The following is a 14,972-nucleotide window of genomic DNA, read 5'->3' on the forward strand; positions in this document are numbered from 1 at the left end:
ATTTTGTAAGTTTACTTCAGATAGTCATCTGAGTAGATTACCTTTGATTGACGGAGGGAGCTTTTATGCTAGCCTTTTGTTCTCTTTGAAAAAAAAGGAACTAGGAAAAATCACAGGTAGTCATCGGTAACTGAAGTTTCATTTAACGAAATTTAGATAATTAGGAATTGTTGCAAATATCAAGTTGTTCAAGCCCCATAGTCAAATGGAATAACACATAACATATGGCATGAAATCCCAATTGTGAAGAACGACTTGAAGGTCTTCTATCCTCGCAGGCTCATTTAAGCTCGCAGACCACCGTCAACCCGTACTATTTCGCCGGTCATATAGCTAGCATCATCACTAAGTAGGACGGCGACAATTCGTCCAATCTCCTCAGGCTGCGCGATTCTTTTCATAGGTACCTGTTTAAGAAACGTCTCCACTGGAAAACCTTCTGTAGCAGCCATAGGGGTATCAATTAAGCCACTAAAGTAGTAACCAAAATCAAATTAGCGGGCCATTTATAGTTGATCACAAGTCGATTACTTACGGTGCAATTCCGTTTACCCGAATACCTTTGGGCGCAGCTTCAAGTGCGGCTGTTCTCGTGATACCGATTACCTAGAAGATTATTTTAGAATTTGGATCTCAAAACTAGGGACTGACTTACAGCGTGCTTGCTGGGAGAATAGGCACCACATCCAGCAGCACCATCGAGGCCAGCCACACTGGTCATATTAACGATTGCGCCTCCATTCTTCATGGCTTTCAGCTGTGAGCGAAGACACTTGAAACTATTTAGTGACGATTCGTTAGCCTTAAATCGCCAGATGTGAGGTGATAAGATTAGACTCACACTCCGGCTGCATTGGTTTGTATCGTGAAATCCCAGTCTTCATCTGTTGTATCTTCTAGAAGAGTTCCCAATGGTAATTTTCGAACAGCACCTGCGATGTTTGCGGCGCCATCCAGCTTGCCGAAATCCTTGATTATACCGTCGGTCCACTGATTGACTTCTTCGGTTTTGCGAACGTCAACGGCATGGTAGGAAAGACGTTGGCCGGCAGATACTGGCTCAAGTTCTTGAGCGATCTTTTTGAGTGCTTCGAATTGCAAATCACATAATGCAAGTGATGCGCCTCGAGAGTACAAAACCTTTGCTGTGGCGGCTCCTATTCCTGAACCAGCTCCTGAAAAAAAGAAAGATGAACTTGTATTCTAATCATTTAAGGAACATCACCCAGTAAGAGAAGTCTTACCAGTAACTGCAAACACCTTGCCATCGAAAGTAGCCATGGTTATTCCGAAACTTTGAAAGTTGAGAAGCAAAGATGTTGTAACGATTGAAGAATCTCATCCAGTCGGTCACCCACTTTATAAGTCATCCCTGGATAGTAGCATCCAACCCCACAGATCGCCAGAACTTCCACGCATCGGTTCGTCATAGTAAGCTGACAATAAAGTTGATCGAACTATACTATGGATTGGTCGCCTCAGCCACATCGTCCCAGCCAGCCGGAATCGGGCACTTACCCGAATAGGGCAGTGAACCATTTATAACCAAAGAAACCTTGGAAAGATTATCTATTCAAGGTGATACACATGAAAGGAAGAACTGAATTTATAGTTACCTTCAACCCGTTCCTCGAAAAGGCATTGGATATTCACTTTTCAATTTCGGCATGGCACTCAATTACCCCCGATCTAGAAAATGACAGAAAATGACAGCCCCAGCCTCAATTTTATGTGATCATTTGAATATATGATGTTTAAAAAACGTTGGGCATGTTGTGGCGCATCGTGATGAGAGATCGAATTTTGACGAAGTCAATAGTTTTTGAAACTTTAATGACAGCTTGATTTCTCTACTGCGGACTGGAGCTTGGGGATAATTTGGGCAACAAACCTGGATGAACCTACGGCTTAGGCAACCATCGCAATCAAATGTTTTCTCTCATAGCCGAAGAACTTTCTTTGAACATCTCTTTGATACTTGTGAGCTCAAAGTAAATAACACCACCTGAATTACCTCATTGATGTCCTCTCATTCCGAAGATACCACTGCCGCACATTTGCCCCCACTGGCGGCTGAAGTCAGGAACTCTCGCCTATCAGGCCTTAGGGTGCCCGAGATACCTCTACCAGGTCCGCAAGGGGCGCTCATGGTCGTCCTACTGACATACAACGGGTCCCCATTCAAAGACCACTGGGCGTACTTTGTCGAATCTCGAGAAGACCCAAAAGTCGGAGTGATGATACAAGCGAACGGAGATGTGTTGAATGGGTTTTCAATCGATATTGAGCGCAATTATGACTTGCGATCTGCCGATAAACAGCCAACTGCGAGGATTCCCCTCCAATGGGTGGGCGAAGAGCATTTTGATGAAAAGGCAATGTTCGATAATGGTCAAAACACTGTTGATCAAATTCCTCACTGTCGCTTTGAGGAGAGTGTTTGCGAAGTAAAGGCTCCCGGTAAAAGCTTGAATGCTGTCATTGAAACGGTCAGTTGCACCAGACCTGTTCAGAGGTTCGCTTTCTAGTCCATTTCTTGTTTTGAGTCGAAGCTATAGTTCGTCCTCGTTTTGATCGGAGCCATTTTCTCTTCCTTTTGACTAGCTCTCAATTTATCCCAATGCATGACAAGCTGACATTCCTTCTAGTTGACTCCCGGCAAGAAGATAGTACAGCGCAACTGTCAAACATGGATCGTCGAATCTGCCGAGCAACTTCTAAAAAATAACATATTAAATGAGGAAGTTATTGCTTACCTGCACGCGGCTAAGCAATAGGTGCCATTTTTGTGGTAGGAGAAGTAGTTAGGAAGTAGTTGATGTCCAATTCCAGGAAAATGGAGGTTCAATATTATGTTCGGAGAACAGCAAACTCTGTCAATGAATATCGAAGCGCATGTCGAGTTGAATAGGGGTATTGATGTTGAATCAACCGAGTCGTATGTTTTCCAGTAATTAAACTCGCTGCTCTCGCTATAACGGATTCTTTTCTTCCGGCCCTGTGGCGTGGTTAAAGTGGAGACATGGGCGCATTGATCTGCCAAAGGTACATGGTAGGTATTCCCCGTCGTTGCGAGTTGATCATGATTGTGTCGATTGTAGACTGCTGTTCCGAGAACAATTGTCACTCGAAGAAATAATATTGAAATTTAGCATGCCAAATGATCCCAAGCTCGGCAAGTTTGGAAGGAAACCTGGATGGAAGGAGATATTTGCGTTCACGGGTGTAGGTATTTGCCGGTAGGGATTGTCCGCCGCAGTCCATGGACGTAGGTATTCTCCGGGTAGGGATTCGCCGGGTGGGTAATCGCCATGAGGCATCCATCCTTTTTTAAAATTATATAAAGGTAGGCCCTGCCCCATATATCTACGACTTATTAACCCTAGAAGAAGATCACCGCCAGCATGGATGTTTTCCTTGACGTTCTTGACACTTTCGTGTTTGATCGATTCTACGCATCAATCGCCCCCGATAATTTCGCAGGAGCGAATAACTCCACTTTATTTGCCCAAGATCCCAACTTGAATCGACATGTGCGGGTGTATTATCCTCTGGAGCCATCGCAATGGGCCGAGTCAAGCATTTGGAAGCGTGATGATCTTGCCAGACAGGCCTTTTCTTTATTCCTCATCGCATGGTAAATGACACTCCCTAAAACAAAACCGAGAATCAGATTGATGCTTATATCTTATGCAAAGGATCTTTGCCATGATTATGTACCTCGTCGGAAGTTTCGTTCTATACCACACAATATTCGACAAGCGACTACTGAACCACCCACGATACCTTCCGAACCAGATTAAACTTGAGATTACACAGGGTGTATCGTCAATTCCAGTCATATCAATTCTTACCGTGCCCTTTTTCCTTGCTGAAATCCGGGGGTGGTCCAAACTATACGATTTCTCCAGTGAGGCTCCGTTCTGGGGTTACACCTACCTCCAATATGCACTGTTCATCTTCTTCACGGATAGTGGTATCTACTGGATTCACCGGAGCGAGCACCACCCCAGTGTTTACCGCTGGCTTCACAAGCCGCATCATAAGTGGGCTGTTCCGACCCCCTTTGCCAGTTATGCCTTCCATCCGCTGGACGGTTGGGCGCAGAGTCTCCCATACCACATATTCCCGATGCTCTTTCCTCTTCAGAAGTGTGCATACTTGGGACTTTTTGCCTTTGTGACGATATGGACTGTGTTTATTCGTAAGTGTCCTAACAGTGAAGTCGAGTCATCGAGAAAAAACTCTAACCTTGATTAGACGACGCGGAGTATATGGCATCATCCGTGATTATAAATGGAGCCTCGTGTCACACGATGCATCATTTGTACTTCAACTACAACTACGGTCAATTCCTGACATTCTGGGACCGCATTGGAGGAACATATCGCACACCGAAGGCCGATGCCTTTATGGAAGCTAACGAAAGGTCCGATGCACTTGCGATGAAGAAGAAAGCTTAAGACGTTGTTATCTATGAATGAGCGAATATTTACCTAATTTTGTAATATTGGAAATAAGATTAATAATATAATTCTGTCTTTTATTCATTAGGCATTGCGATAGCATGATTGTATAAAGTCGTTCAATGTCCCTAGTTCGTCAGTAGCACTACTCTCGAGATACGCGAATCCTGTTTCTGGCTTATCAGAAACCTCTAGCGTAGCTTTCAACAACCACCATAGTTCCTCGGCATGCTTCGGGTAACCGAGATGAAGGATTTGCTCTTGTTCCACTGCTCCAACAACAGAGTCCCATATTCGTTTCCAGTTGCCAGCGGCCCGGCTAACGGCATCGAGTGGAAGGTATTTGAGAAGACCCACCCGCGCCTGGAATGCCAGGGAGTTGATAGCTGGAAGTCTGATTAGTTCTGTGGTTAAACCAAATGTGTTTTCGATGCAGTATTACCGTATATCAGGATCAACAGATGCTCGGATGAGAGTGAGAGACCCCATGGTATTGGATTTTCGCTGGTAGGCGTGTCAAGCAGTTGATTTACAACTTCTTTCAGGGGCGGAAGTTGGTTCTCAATAGGATCCGTCGTAACTATTCTGCTGAATGCAGATGAGCTCTCGGCCTCCCAAAGCTCAGCACTCCAAGGGAAATCACAGTTCATTTCGAATATCGATAACGACGGGTGGTTTTTGAAGCAGACAGTAAGAAAGCCGTCTGCGAGAAAAACCCAACATGCAATTCTGCGAATCTTTAGTAAATTCACAATTAAATGAGCTTCAAAGATAAAGGGGCCTACCGTATACAAGTTTCTTCTGCTACCAGTGTCCGCCATGTCTGTTCGTCACATGTCTTTGGGGGTGTTCGCCGTTTTAACTGGAACAAACCCAATGACCTGATGGTAGATACAAGGCACGGGTTGCGGACAATCCGAATGCGCCTCCTTGTCGGCATATCATCTCTTCCAAACTGTAGCATTTCGATGATAAGAGCGCTCTGTATTAGCTGCACGGTTGGGAGAAGAGCAGCAGAATTCTTGGGCGAGGGCGTCGCAGGTAAATTTGACACTTTTCGGAAAACGTATTCTTCAGCCACATCAAGAAGCCATGGCGACATTGATGCTCTGTCAAGTGGGGCTGTATATGCTGCTCCTGCCATGAAAATTGCAAGAAGTAGAGGGTTTGATACGTTTCCTGGGTCGAACGTAGGAAAATGAACGATTGGCAGGTGCCAGTGAAGAGAGTGAAAGAAGGCTGAAATGAAAGCGGATATATTGGATACTCCTAGGAGAGATGTGAGCTCCATAATGTCGAGCGTCTTCGGTTGACTGGTATCTGATGGTGTCATGGATTTTGATGTCTCAACCAACTCGGTCATAATTTCAGTAAGTTGATTGGAAAGCCTTGATGGGAAGAGAACTTCATGGGGATACTGGGTTAAAATCGACTCGTCCGTATTTGTAGTCATTTGAAACGGTAGATCAGGAGTTTGAAAATTGCCCAGGAGATTTGGTGTAGGATCAGTGGGCATGAGCGCCTCTTCCAGGCGCGAATAAAGAGTTTCAAGGTTCCTTCGCAAGGAATATTTCGCAGTTTCACCTATTGCAAGTCGATCTTTTTGAATCGTAGGATTTGCGAAATGACGAAGGAATGAGAATGGCCCACCACTTTCGGATGCGTTGGCTGAGGGGGGTTGCATTTGGCGAGGGTGAGACCGAATTGATCGTAGGCGCCTCCTGGGTCGTGAAAATGCACTCCCGCGCGAGAGAGATACATCGCATGCATGGAAAATTGTTATCACAGGCGGATTTCGTCGAAAAGCATAGATCGCACGACTGTCTTTTCCTGCCTGGCTTTGCAGCGACAGGCGGAGGTTGGTTATGCTTTTTGGCGCATACTTTGCTGTGCCTTCGAGTGACCTCTCTGTCAGTAGCCCAGATGAGGTTAGTTGGTTTTTTTTTTTTTTCCCCACATGGCTTGTTGAACACGTTTAAAGTTTTGAACGTACGGTTTTAAGAAGGATTTATTACAGAAGGGGCAGCTGGAAGCAAGCTGACGAGTATCTGGTATTGGTTAGCTAATCCTAGCGTAGGAAACAAAGAGGGTTCCTTGGAAATTACGGGTGGATTGATGGCGCAATAGATGGGGTTTCCGCTGATATGACTTTTCACATTGCGAGCATTGAAACATGATGTTGGAGTATACTCCGTACTGGAGTCGGGGTTCAAGTGAAGTTCGGAAATGTCGGAGTTGAAAAGGGCACCTTTGAAAGGGATGGCACTACGCCCAAAAGGGAAGGCCGGGACTGCACCACCCGAGGGGACTGATGATATTGGGATATTGGGATATTGGACATATAGAATTACTATATAATTAGTATTACATTGACAGTTTCAATATCTATTCACATCATAGAATATTTAAGCACAGACTGCATCGATAGTCCTAGTAACTCGCCTGACCCAATGCATTCTGAGCCTCCCGCATTTCATCATCCGAAGGCATATTAACAATCGCCAGATACATTACTTCCTGTACAAAATCAGAAACTTTTCTTAAGAGATATTAGATTCACACATGTTTGAAACTCACCTTTTTTAACAATTTTGAAAGTGGATTGGTCGACCCTCTGTCTTCTCTTCGGTCGGGTAGCGGACCCCGTGTTCCATAGTAGCCATCATTGGAGTTATATGCGTCTTGTCTCGGCATTTGATCTGGTAGTTGGCCTTGGTGTGAATAGTAGCCATTATTGGGGTTATAGAATGCATTCTGTCTCGGCATCCGATCGGCATTGGCAGCCTGAGGATTTCGGAAATCCTTGATAGCACTAATCGCTTCAAATAACCCGAATGGGCTTCCATGAGGGGCATGAGGAGCTGGCGCGTTGGAACATGGATTATCCCGCCCCTGGGAGTAGTGATCTTGCCCTCGTAGTTGACTTTGGCCTTCAAAGGTAGATTGTGGAGCTTGTCGGCGTGGCAAGTCTTCCATAGTGAAACGACCTCCACTCACGAAAGCGAGCAAATCTCCGCTGCTCGCTGGATGACTTGGGTCGGCATATCGGGAAGTGAAGACTGGCTTTGGGCCTTGATTCAGTTGACTGGTGGGGTTTTCAGCTGTCTAGAAATTTGTCAGTGTGCGTACATACCTAGGTAGGTACTAGTAACTAGTAACTATTGAAAGCTCTTGGTACTCACAAATTTAGCCTGGGCTCTCTTATCCAAATATCCACCGACGAATTCTTTCCTTCGCTTCATTTTAGATAGTTTCTTTCCCGCGTTTTGATCCGATGCGAGTCGATCAATCTCAGGGAAGATGAGTGGAGCCACTTCTGGAAAGATATTGCCGTATGCCTTTCCATTCGAAGACTTGAAGCGATGACGGAGTCGACCGAGCGTGTTCGAGCTTTGGGAACTGGCACTGCCGGCTGCGTTGGAAACGAGCGAATTCAAATCCACGGCCGTGGAGGGAGCATCAGGGAGTTCGGGATTCCATGTCATCACCAGACAGTACAGACCACGGGGTTGAAAGAACTCCCTGTTTACCTTATCAAAAAAAGAATTGGTCCTAGAAGCCCGCTAGTTAATCATCGAGACAAAAGGATAAACCTCATGCAGGGGAAACTCACTTTCGTCGGCCATCAGCAGCAATCGCAACATCAGTCGCAATCTGAATGGCAATTGAAACAGCAATGCCAGTGACAGTTGGCAGCCACATAGTTCCAATAGAAGCCAAGTTGATGGCATTTAGCCACTGGGCCGCTTGACAGGATTTCTCGGCGGTGTCTAGGAAATCGAGGAACATGTCTTGGTCAATACCGCAATCACCAAGAGTCGGTGCATATGCGCGAATAAAGCCTCGATCTCGATCTTTGGGTCGTCGTTGAGGGAGCACGACCGGTGCTGACAGCTGCCGACGTGGAGACTCGTCTTGTAGAGAGTATGGGGGTGGATGGTCGGAAATGAACCTTTGCGCCAGGTCACCTTGTTCGATTTCAAGTTCCTTTCGAGATTTCTTTTCCTTTTCCACATCAGGGTTGGAAGACATGTGTGTAAGTTCTACCTGAGCCTCATCAAGAGCCCACTGACTTTCTAAGTCGATTCCAGTGGGGTTGGGGGTTATTCGGTCTGATGTTGACAATGACAACTCATACACTGGAGGGCCACCACTCTCGATTGGCATTTCATTTCTGAGAACCTCTTCGTTCGATGAAAGTGAAGAGCGCTGTTGTTTTTTTAATTTATGGGCCGACTTTGCTTCGGAGACGAGTCCGATTCCTGCTGCAAGGCCTTGCAAGGCCTTACGACCAATACTTGTACTAGTTGATGTCGACATGAGGAAGATAAGTAAAATAAGGAAGATGAAAACTGTAACTTGAAAGAAGGAGAGATTAGGCCTTATATAATATTCCTGGTAGATTCCAGGGTTAGAATGACTCTATTTTCATAGTACGTAGAGACTGCCCTACGCGGTATCCTGAGAGTATTAAAGTAGTATGTATGATTCAGATTAGGACACACTTTTAGCTTTGAGCAATCTTCTTTCACTGCCTAGACATACGAATATGATTGGAGCAAGGGAACAAGCTCAGCCCTGACTGGTTAGGTCCTGCACCGCGCCACCATCATCATAAACTATCACGAATCCGGTAATCACTGCGAGAAAATCATTGCCATTTCCGGCGACTGATGGGAATACTCTATTTTTGTTTTTCATTGAGGGACTGCAGAGTTAATCTGTATAGGATACAACTTGAACCATTACTGAGCAGTTAGCACCGCATGGAAAGTACCTTGGTATGTAAGAAGATGTACCTTTCCTAGATAGATACTAGTAGTACGGCAAATCACATCATTTCATGGTCAATTCTATCATTCATAATTGATGCTCAATCAACCAAAAAAGAGAAAAGGAAAAAAAAATGTCAGGAACCCGCGTGCAAGCCTTTCAACGCCATGAACCGAATTCGCGCAGCCAATGCAAAAAGAAAAAAAAAGAAACTCCTGCAGTTCGAGGAGGACCCCCCCACCCCGGAAGATGACCCAAGAGTACAGATTAGACAAGAATAGGATGGAAAATAAAGTAAGATTACAAGGGGAATGGCGATGTCAGGGTGCGCGGTCCTCCTTTGGGTCCTTTGAGTAGCCCTTTTGCACATGTTTAGTGCCTCGCCCATCTGCCTCCAGCATGAAGAGAATATCGCGGACTTGGATCCCAGCTCCCTTCTCCTGGTCCTCCCTCCAAGTGCCCAGGCGACGCTTAGATGGACCAGACGCCGCTTCTCCCGATTTGCTGGTCGATGATTTCTCCGGCCCAGGAGTCGGTGTGGGTGGTGCAGGACGGGATGGAGAGGAGAAACCGCTCGACGAACCACCGGGCTTCAGCCATGAATAGGACTTTTTAGCGCCGAACATCCGACCCGAAAGCATGCTGTTAGTAGCTAGACGAGCCGTCTCGACGGACTGTTGATGTTGCTGAGCTTCACTGGCCTTGTTGTCCATCATCTTTCTGGCTTCTTTCTTTGTCATTGACTTCTTGTCAAAGCTGGGTGCGCGTTCAGCGATCGGTGTGGAAGGCGCCGATCCAGTGAAATCAGCCGGAGTGGATTGGATACCAGCGCCTTCTCCTAGAATCGCATTCGTGCTTCGCTTTGTGCGCTTTGCAGCTCGTCGGTTTTCGGAAGACGTTTCCTTTCCAACAAGGCCCCGGTATCTGTCTGCGGTTGGTTTAGTGGTAGGGGTTTCACTGTCTGTACGAGGGCCTGGAGAAATCAAAGAAGGTCAGTATTGTGGTGGGTTCACTTTTGAGGGCCCGAGAAACAATACATACGCTTGGAAGGCGTGACGGCGTTGCCATTAACAGGGTTGAGTGGCTGAGCGACATCTTGCCATTCTGCGGGGACAACACCGTGTGAGTGTGCTCGGCGACTGCGAGCAAGAGTGGAGGAGTAGTCGATGACCCCGCGCAAACGCTCCTCGCAGGAGAGAGACATGAGGTTCAGTATGTCAACCAAAGGAGCACCCTCCTGGTTCAGAATTGTCTGGCCCGTGCGAACTACTGATGACCCGTCGGGCCCAGTCACTTCGATAGGCTGCGGCCGACCGGGAACCGGGTGAAAGAGACCCTCAGAGGGAATGCGCACACCCAGCTCAAAGCCGCGCTTCTGAATCCGTTGCTCCAGCAGTTTTGCGAAAAGAAATGGTTCCTGCAAATGATATTGCGAGCGCCTTGCCGCTTCACTGTCTTCACGTGAGGGCTCCTTGATCGTGGATGGAGTTTGCGATGTGGGCTCCGTGGAGAATGATCCTTGCGTAGCTCCGGGTTTGCCGTGGGACAGATCGTTGAAACTGCTCGACGCGGAGAGTGTTCCAGTTGTGGTAGCTTGGGAAGTGAAAGATGTGTTGATTGGAGGCGGGTGTTGCATCTGGGGGCCTCGCGAGGGCGTCTGCGCCTGCGCTTGTCGCCCCGGGAAGCTGTTTGTGAGAAAAGCTTCTTCCTCCCTGACATCAATACCCGATGAAGCTAGGACGTCTGTGAGCTCGGAAGCATCCACCGGGCGTGATGGCGGAACTGAAGGAGGGCCCATCGTGCCTGGAGCTCCCGGAGGCGGAGCAGCTTGTTGCGCAATTGGCGTTCCAGGCATGCTGTTTGGTGCCATACCGTTCATGGGCGGTTGATTCTGTGGAGGTAGTTGCATCGTGTTGAAGCTCGGAGAAGCATATGGGGACTGTGAGGGAGGATGTGGAGATAAACCAGGTTTTTTCATCGGTGGAGGAATCCCCCCCATTAACTGGAGAGGCTGAGTGAGGTGACGGCGAGGCAACGGGAGGGGAGAAAGGCTGGTTGTTGAACTGCGGCGGCGGCTGCTGTTGCTGCTGGGGGTGGCGGGTCTGCGCCATGGTGAATGGAATAGTGGATGATCAAGTGAGAGAAAGAGATGCCGATTATTGCCCAGTCCCAGAGTGACGGCACGTCCACGCGTGGTCGTTGAGATGAGCGATTTGCTCGCACCACCAAACGTCACCAAATGTGACCATCTCAGAATCGCGGTTAAAACATAGAGTACACGACGCCAGATTAGGGGAAAGGGAGGCGACAGCGAAGTTGGTGGAGGATGAGGTGATGATTTAGAGGAGAGGAGGGGGGTTGAGCTTGCTGGAGTTTGCTGGACTCCGCGGATCGCGCTTTTCCACGTGACATTTAGCTTAGGTCATGCCGCGCGCGCCTGTCGAACTTCAACTTTGGGAAGCTTCTCTTTTTCTTTCTCTGCTTATGGTGCTTTCTTGCAGTTTATAGAATTTCCTTCAAGTCCTAATATTTACGCGACTCTAGCAAGGCCTGTCGCGAGACTTGCCCACCCAATTATCGATCCGATCGCGAAACACACCTTTTGATCAGCCCTGGGGTTGAACCGACCTACGAGTAACCAACGCTGCCATGGCGGCAAAGCGCAAAGCTTCGGCGATGGGTACGGCTGTCGATGATGAGCCGGTTGACCCTTCTGACGAACTGGCGTTTTACTGCTTGGGTGGAGGTAATGAGGTCGGGCGATCATGTCATATCATTCAGTACAAGGGGAAGACGGTCATGGTAAGTTTTCTGGTTCCGATATTGCGAAGATAGAGCCAACAGACTGACTCTCGATGCTTTTCTAGCTTGATGCAGGTATGCACCCGGCCAAAGAAGGGTTTTCGTCCTTACCCTTCTTTGATGAATTCGATTTGAGTACCGTCGATATCCTTCTGATTAGCCAGTACGTGACTCTCCGCTCAATGGCCCTCCCACCACCCATTGCTTTTGCCTAGCGATCATAGTCGATTCATGAGACTTGGAACTTTATGGTCCCACTCGCTACTCTTCCATGTGTGCTTTCTTCGATCTAACGTTTAAGCCCTCTTCAAAACTTCATCCTGCGAGGAAGCTCGGCGGTGCGCTAACATGCCATTCATCTAGTTTTCACGTCGACCATTCCTCTGCTCTCCCATATGTCCTCAGCAAGACAAATTTTAAAGGCCGAGTTTTTATGACACACGCAACGAAAGCCATCTACAAATGGCTGATCCAAGACAACGTCCGGGTCAGCAACACCTCTTCCTCTTCGGATCAACGAACCACCCTGTATACCGAGCGCGACCATCTCTCGACCCTTCCTTTAATCGAAACGATTGACTTCAATACCACACACACTATCAACAGTATCCGCATCACACCATTCCCGGCGGGTCACGTTTTGGGCGCAGCGATGTTCTTGGTATCAATTGCTGGCCTGAACGTCCTCTTTACTGGCGATTACTCTCGCGAAGAGGATCGTCATTTGATCCCCGCCGAAGTTCCAAAGGGCATTAAAATCGATGTCCTCATTACAGAATCCACTTTCGGAATTTCCTCCAACCCTCCACGACTGGAGCGTGAAGCCGCCCTTATGAAGTCAATAACAGGTGTTCTCAATCGCGGAGGTCGCGTATTGATGCCCGTTTTCGCCTTGGGACGTGCCCAGGAACTGCTTTTGATTTTGGATGAATACTGGGAGACTCATCCCGAGCTGCAAAAAGTGCCTATCTACTACATCGGCAACATGGCTCGACGATGCATGGTTGTATACCAAACCTACATCGGTGCGATGAACGATAATATTAAGCGTCTTTTCCGTCAACGCATGGCCGAGGCCGAAGCGAGTGGGGACAAGAGCGCGACTGCAGGACCATGGGATTTCCGCTTTGTCCGCAGTCTGCGTAGTCTCGAACGATTTGATGACGTCGGAGGCTGTGTGATGATTGCCTCTCCTGGTATGCTGCAAACCGGAACCAGCCGTGAACTACTGGAAAGATGGGCACCAAGCGAACGCAACGGAGTTGTCATGACGGGTTACAGTGTGGAGGGTACAATGGCCAAACAATTACTCAACGAGCCAGATCAAATTCCTGCCGTCATGTCGAAGGTCTCCACTGTTCAGGGCCGAGGAAGGGTCCCGGGAGGTAACGACGAAGACCAGAAGGTCATGATTCCTCGACGCTGCACGATTGACGAGGTCAGTTTTGCAGCCCATGTCGATGGTGTTGAGAACCGGAACTTCATCGAGGAGGTCGCGGCACCAGTTGTGGTAAGTCTTTTCGAGTTGGTTGATGAGGTGTAAACTTATGTGCTGATATGTTCTATAGATTCTCGTTCATGGCGAAAAGCACCAGATGATGCGATTAAAATCCAAGCTTTTGAGTCTTAACGCAGACAAAACAGTCAAGGTCAAGGTTTACACGCCAGCCAATTGCGACGAGGTTCGCATTCCTTTCAGAAAGGATAAGGTTGCCAAGGTTGTTGGCAAGCTTGCACAGGTTCCTCCCCCAGCCGGAGAGGATGACAGTCAACTCATGGCTGGAGTGCTGGTTCAGAACGGATTTGACCTATCGCTTATGGCCCCTGACGACCTCCGAGAATATGCCGGTCTAACAACAACGACAATAACCTGCAAACAACACCTTACCCTTAGCTCCGCCAGCATGGATTTGATCCGATGGGCCCTTGAAGGTACCTTCGGGGCTATTGAAGAGGTGGGCATAACTTCAAGGAGCGATTCTGAGACAAAAGAAGAAAACAACGGTGAGCTCGACGAGCAAAAGCCAAAGACAGAACACGCAGACGATGGGATTTCCGCAGAGGAATCGCAAACCTTCTTGATCATGGGCTGCGTCGTTCTCCGGTATCATTCACACACTCGGGAGATTGAGTTGGAATGGGAGGGAAATATGATGAATGATGGAGTTGCCGATGCTGTGATGGCTGTTCTTCTGACAGTTGAGAGCAGTCCTGCTTCGGTGAAACGTAAGAACCCAGCACCCCAACACTATTAATAATCCACCCTTATTACGTCTGCTAACAATCATCACAGAGTCGGCGAAGCATAACCATCACCATCACCACCACCACGAAGCGGACGTCCCTTCCCTGCCAAATCCACACTCTGACGTTAGTGTTGATGAACGACTGGACCGTCTCTTGATGATGCTAGAGGCGCAGTTTGGCTCTGAAATTTCTCCCATCGAAAAGCCACGAGTCCCTGTTGAGCTTGCGGTTGGTAAAACTGACGGGACTGATACTATAAAGGAGGAGGATATCAACGAAGAGCGCGTTGCGGATATTGAATCGGCTGAGTTAGATCGTTTACATGCCATGGGAATCCCCATTCCGGGACTCGAGATCAAGGTCGACAAGCATATTGCGCGCGTCTGGCTTGAAACCTTGGAGGTCGAATGTGCCAATCCGGTGCTCCGCGACCGTGTGCGCATCGTAGTTGAACGTGCAGTCGAAACCGTGGCTGGTCTATGGGCAACCAGTTCTATGCCTCGCGAGGCCGTGGTGCCTGATGGACCGGGCAAGGGCCAGATGGAGATGGTCACCGCTATGAAGAAGGCACAAGCCATCGAGGCTTAGGGTTGATTCATACTCTATGTTTTTTGTACGATAGATAATGGGAAACACATGTCACGGAAATACAATCCAAATTCTTCATGAGCTACTATATCCCCA

The 14,972-nt window shown here is 47.9% G+C and overlaps 7 protein-coding genes across 7 annotated transcripts; 3 read left to right on the plus strand and 4 right to left on the minus strand.

Moving 5' to 3' along the window:
* Positions 1-284: 284 nt before the first annotated feature.
* Positions 285-1,281, minus strand: N7533_010330 (SDR family NAD(P)-dependent oxidoreductase; the record flags this gene model as incomplete). Its single annotated transcript, XM_057106980.1, has 5 exons — positions 285-471; positions 536-606; positions 656-779; positions 842-1,175; positions 1,245-1,281. The coding sequence occupies 5 exons, from the start codon at positions 1,279-1,281 to the stop codon at positions 285-287; spliced, it is 753 nt and encodes a 250-aa protein (XP_056956197.1).
* Positions 1,282-2,021: 740 nt separating this feature from the next.
* On the plus strand, positions 2,022-2,777 carry N7533_010331 (uncharacterized protein; the record flags this gene model as incomplete). Its single annotated transcript, XM_057106981.1, has 2 exons — positions 2,022-2,489; positions 2,649-2,777. The coding sequence occupies 2 exons, from the start codon at positions 2,022-2,024 to the stop codon at positions 2,775-2,777; spliced, it is 597 nt and encodes a 198-aa protein (XP_056956198.1).
* Positions 2,778-3,404: 627 nt separating this feature from the next.
* Positions 3,405-4,463, plus strand: N7533_010332 (sterol desaturase family protein; the record flags this gene model as incomplete). Its single annotated transcript, XM_057106982.1, has 3 exons — positions 3,405-3,637; positions 3,699-4,204; positions 4,261-4,463. 3 exons carry the CDS (start codon positions 3,405-3,407, stop codon positions 4,461-4,463), a joined length of 942 nt encoding a protein of 313 aa, XP_056956199.1.
* Positions 4,464-4,550: 87 nt separating this feature from the next.
* N7533_010333 (uncharacterized protein) lies at positions 4,551-6,150 on the minus strand (the record flags this gene model as incomplete). Its single annotated transcript, XM_057106983.1, has 3 exons — positions 4,551-4,852; positions 4,909-5,195; positions 5,252-6,150. 3 exons carry the CDS (start codon positions 6,148-6,150, stop codon positions 4,551-4,553), a joined length of 1,488 nt encoding a protein of 495 aa, XP_056956200.1.
* Positions 6,151-6,896: 746 nt separating this feature from the next.
* N7533_010334 (uncharacterized protein) lies at positions 6,897-8,786 on the minus strand (the record flags this gene model as incomplete). The annotated part of the gene is made up of 4 exons (XM_057106984.1): positions 6,897-6,983; positions 7,044-7,571; positions 7,649-7,988; positions 8,080-8,786. 4 exons carry the CDS (start codon positions 8,784-8,786, stop codon positions 6,897-6,899), a joined length of 1,662 nt encoding a protein of 553 aa, XP_056956201.1.
* Positions 8,787-9,559: 773 nt separating this feature from the next.
* On the minus strand, positions 9,560-11,148 carry N7533_010335 (uncharacterized protein; the record flags this gene model as incomplete). The annotated part of the gene is made up of 2 exons (XM_057106985.1): positions 9,560-10,212; positions 10,281-11,148. 2 exons carry the CDS (start codon positions 11,146-11,148, stop codon positions 9,560-9,562), a joined length of 1,521 nt encoding a protein of 506 aa, XP_056956202.1.
* Positions 11,149-11,888: 740 nt separating this feature from the next.
* ysh1 (cleavage polyadenylation factor subunit YSH1) lies at positions 11,889-14,876 on the plus strand (the record flags this gene model as incomplete). The annotated part of the gene is made up of 5 exons (XM_057106986.1): positions 11,889-12,041; positions 12,107-12,204; positions 12,405-13,551; positions 13,610-14,267; positions 14,335-14,876. The coding sequence occupies 5 exons, from the start codon at positions 11,889-11,891 to the stop codon at positions 14,874-14,876; spliced, it is 2,598 nt and encodes an 865-aa protein (XP_056956203.1).
* Positions 14,877-14,972: the final 96 nt, after the last annotated feature.

Source organism: Penicillium manginii (genome assembly GCF_028828005.1).
Source record: "Penicillium manginii strain IBT 31320 chromosome Unknown utg000007l:1.0-2284322.0:1.0-2285126.0, whole genome shotgun sequence".
Lineage (NCBI taxonomy): Eukaryota > Fungi > Ascomycota > Eurotiomycetes > Eurotiales > Aspergillaceae > Penicillium > Penicillium manginii.